The sequence below is a fragment of the Aplysia californica genome, unplaced genomic scaffold, assembly GCF_000002075.1.
Source record: "Aplysia californica isolate F4 #8 unplaced genomic scaffold, AplCal3.0 scaffold01477, whole genome shotgun sequence".
Taxonomy (NCBI): Eukaryota; Metazoa; Mollusca; class Gastropoda; order Aplysiida; family Aplysiidae; genus Aplysia; species Aplysia californica.
In genome coordinates, this window is record NW_004798747.1 from 59,788 (window position 1) to 63,727 (window position 3,940).

The 3,940-nt window shown below is 41.6% G+C and overlaps 1 protein-coding gene across 3 annotated transcripts in view; it reads right to left on the reverse strand.

Moving 5' to 3' along the window:
• The window catches only part of LOC101860383 (endoplasmic reticulum membrane sensor NFE2L1), a 41,513-nt gene that overhangs the window by 29,424 nt on the left and 8,149 nt on the right, over positions 1-3,940 (reverse strand). For all 3 annotated transcript variants that reach the window (XM_035973592.1, XM_035973591.1, XM_035973590.1), the window contains exons 7-8: positions 3,588-3,857; positions 2,326-2,402 (exon numbers count right to left, since the gene is read on the reverse strand). In XM_035973592.1, the coding sequence (XP_035829485.1) occupies positions 2,326-2,402; positions 3,588-3,857 (347 nt within the window). The remainder of the gene's footprint in view (positions 1-2,325; positions 2,403-3,587; positions 3,858-3,940) is intronic.

Genomic DNA, 3,940 nt, shown 5'->3' on the forward strand with positions numbered 1-3,940 from the left:
GGGGTTGACTGAGACAGAGTCACGTAACTGCTATGTCATGGAACAGACAAGTGCGATTTTTTTTACCCAAAAGTGAAAATACTGATTTCTGTTTTGTTTTTTTTAAACCCATCAAGTTATCACACAATTCAACAACTCCATCCTCTTTAATTTGCTTGTTTTAGAAAGAGTTTGACAACACTTGCAACGCAGTTAGAACACATAAATGCCGATGATTAGAGGTGTTCTAGGAAGTAAAATATGTGTCAAAAATTTGTTTTTTGTAGGAGTTTTACGGCTCTTGCAGCACAATTAGATCATATAATATAATAAGTACCAAAGACTAGAAGTGTTATAACAGATAAATACAACAACAACAAAAAAGAAGCGAGATAAGGATGCCAGTTCTTTGATAGGAAAAGAGGAGCAAACCATACCAGACAAAGCACCCATGAGTAAAATACAAATTTATAAAAGGAGGAGGAGGAGGAGAGATAAGAAAGATAGATGTTTTGATTAGTTTGACAGGTGGGAAAAAATGAGCAAACTACACAAGAGCACCTGCCAACCACCCACCTGAAACAGGAGACCATTCTCCGACACCCTAGATCATCTACACCAAACAGCTGCCGCGGCCTCTTCTCCCTCACAAAAAAAAACCTTGTGAAATGGTACACTCGAGGGTTCTTTCAGAGGCGGGGGCTCCGAGTTTGATCAAATCTTGTCCATCTCCGAAAGGACCAAAACCAAATAGGAAATTCATGCTATGTTGCCTTTCCCAAGGATCCAATGCCAGACCGAGTTGAGGCTCGAACCCCGAAACCAGCAATCCCCTTCATTATGGGTCTGAGATCCTAACCACTGGACTACCAACGTCTCTTCTACACAGGACCACAAGAATGTGTGCTACTTAGGGTTCTAAAGGAACGAATAGACACAATCACTAACACATAGCGAGAGGAAAAGACATGAGAGGCAGAAACAACGGAGGAATAGCAAAGAAGTTGGGGCCCATCAGTGGGATCCTCCAACGAACTACAACCTCTGTTTTAGTAAGAGTTTTATGGCACTTGTAACAACACAATTCATCATACACGTGCTGGAGATTAGAGGTGTTACAAGAGAGTAACAAACACAAAAAAGAACGAGGGAAGATAAAGACAATAGATGTGTGATAGGAAAGAATAAGAAGAAGCAAACCACACCAGAATAACCGGCCACAAAAAGCAGTCAAACCACATGCAAAGTATCTGTCATTATGGAACAAATAATACCGTTTTGAGACCTACCCCAAACCACATGCAAAAATTATTGAACAAATAATGCCGTTTTGAGACCGAGCTCAACGGGTCAGGCGAGATAGGATTTCCCTGGCGGGAGGGAAAGCAGCAGACTCCAAATGTATCTGATTTCTGGACTGACATAACATTAGCAACTTAACACTCTCTCTCTCTCTCTCTTCTGGCGGTGTCCTTTTACAGACTTGACCCGCAAGGCTCTACCTATTCCACGGCCTGACTGTATGCTAAGGTGCTTTTGGTTAGAGTAAGAGTTTTACTGCACTTGCAACACAATAAAGACATAAAAGGGCCGAAGCATAGATTATGTGTTACAAGAGAGTAACAAACACACACAAAAAAAGAAGGGAGGAGAGATAAGGATGACAGATGTTTGATAGGAAAGAAGGAGCAAACCACACCAGAGCACCCGCCAACCACCCACATGCTACGGTGTAGGACGAATGGGTCCGTTTTGAATTGAAAGCAGATCCACCCACACAAGAGTCAACAATAGTGGCACAGTGCAGTTCATTGAGCTTTAGTTCACAGGCAACCATGCTTCAGTGTGAGTAACACAAAGATTAAAGACCACCAACACAATGGCTGAAACTTATTTTAGTTTTAGTTAAAGAGTTTTACGGCACTTGCAACACATTAGATGATGTCAGTGCCGGACATTAGAGGTGCTAAAAAAGAGTAACAAACACAACAAAAAAAAAAAAAGAAGGATGAGAGTTTAGTTTTACAGCACTTGCAACACAATAAGGTCATAGAAGTGCCGAAGATTAAAGATGTTACCAGAGAGTAACAAACACAAAAAAGAAGACAAGGAGAGATAAGGAGGATAGAGATGCTAGGTAGGAAAGAAGGAGAAAACCACACAAGAGCACCCGCCAACCACTACCTCATATCGTGCCGGGAAGCAGAAGAGCGTCAAATAGACAGAAACAACAAAACGAAAAAAAAAAACAAGTAGTAGGACCTAGCAGTGGGCGCCCTCCAACCACCCGCCCGCCCGCACACTACGATCAACAAAGACACACAGAAGAGTTCAGATGGTACTCACATCACGGGGCGAGGAGCCCGACAGAGAGAGGGCAGAGTCGTTGAATTCATCCTCCAGCATCTGCAGACTATCCATACCTGGAGGACAGAGGAGGGACACGAGGCATTGTCAGAAGAAGTTGTTCACCGGGTGAGGAAGAGTTCAGTTTTTAGTTTTAGTAAGAGTTTTACGGCGCTCACAACTGCATCAGGTCATATGAGCGCCAGAAGATTAGAGGTGTTACATGAGACTAACAAACATAAAAAAGAAGAAGGGGAGATAAGGACGATAGATGTTTGATAGGAAAGAAGGAGCAAACCACACCAGAGCACCCGCCAACCACCCACAGGAAGAGTTTAGTTTTAGTAAGAGTTTTACGGCACTTGTAACACAATAAGTTCTCAAAAGTGTCCAAGAATAGATGTGTCACAAGAGAATAACATACACAAAAAAGGAGGAAAAGAGAAAAGGAAGACAGCTGTTTGAAAGGAAAGAATGAGCAAACCACCCACAATGATGAGAAAGAAAAATCAGGGATCAACAAAAACTGATGAAGACAAAGACAAAAAAGCTTTCTTCAACCAAACCTATGAGTCTCTCTGTTTCTCTTTCTCTCTCATATGTACACTCTTTCTTTCTCTCTCTCTCATATATATACTCTTTCTTTCTCTCTCTCTCTCTCTCTTATATATACTCTTTCTTTCTTTCTCTCTCTCTCATATATATACTCTTTCTTTCTCTCTCTCTCATATATATACTCTTTCTTTCTTTCTCTCTCTCATATATATACTCTTTCTTTCTTTCTCTCTCTCTCATATATATATAGGCCCCTACTCTTTCTTTCTCTCTCTCTCAAAAATATATATACTCTTTCTTTCTCTCTCTCTCAAAAATATATATACTCTTTCTTTCTCTCTCTCTCATATATATACTCTTTCTTTCTCTCTCTCTCTCTTATATACACTCTTTCTTTCTCTCTCTCTCATATATACACTCTTTCTTTCTCTCTCTCTCATATATACACTCTTTCTTTCTCTCTCTCTCTTAGACATACTCAAACACACACCTTTCTCTCAAACACTAAAACATACACTCTCTCTCTCTCTCACTCATTCACACACACTTTCACTCAAACACACACACACACACACTTTCACTCAAACACACTCACACTTTCACTCAAACACACACACACTTTCACTCAAACACACACATACTTTCACTCAAACACACACACACACGCACACAGAATCAACAACACAAACAAACACCCAGCCACTGACCTTCACTCAAGGTATTCGGGGCATCCACCACGCCAGTAGAGGTCGAAGCCGAGACGACGGCCGCTCCCTCGCCGCTGGGCATGTCCATGAACATGTCGTTGACCTGCACCAGGTCAAGGTCGGCCGACGTGGTGTTCTGCAGCGTGGTCAGGTTGTTGAAGAAGCTGAGGTCACCCAGGTCAAAGTCAATGTCCGAGTCCACATCAACAGCGGTGGCCGAGGGCTGCGAGGTCAGGGAAGCATTCAGCTCTGCCATTGGGGTGAGGCCGTCTAAAATACACAACAGTTCAACAGACAAACTTTACTTTTAATAATAATAATAATAATAATAACAATAATAATTTGTTTTAGTA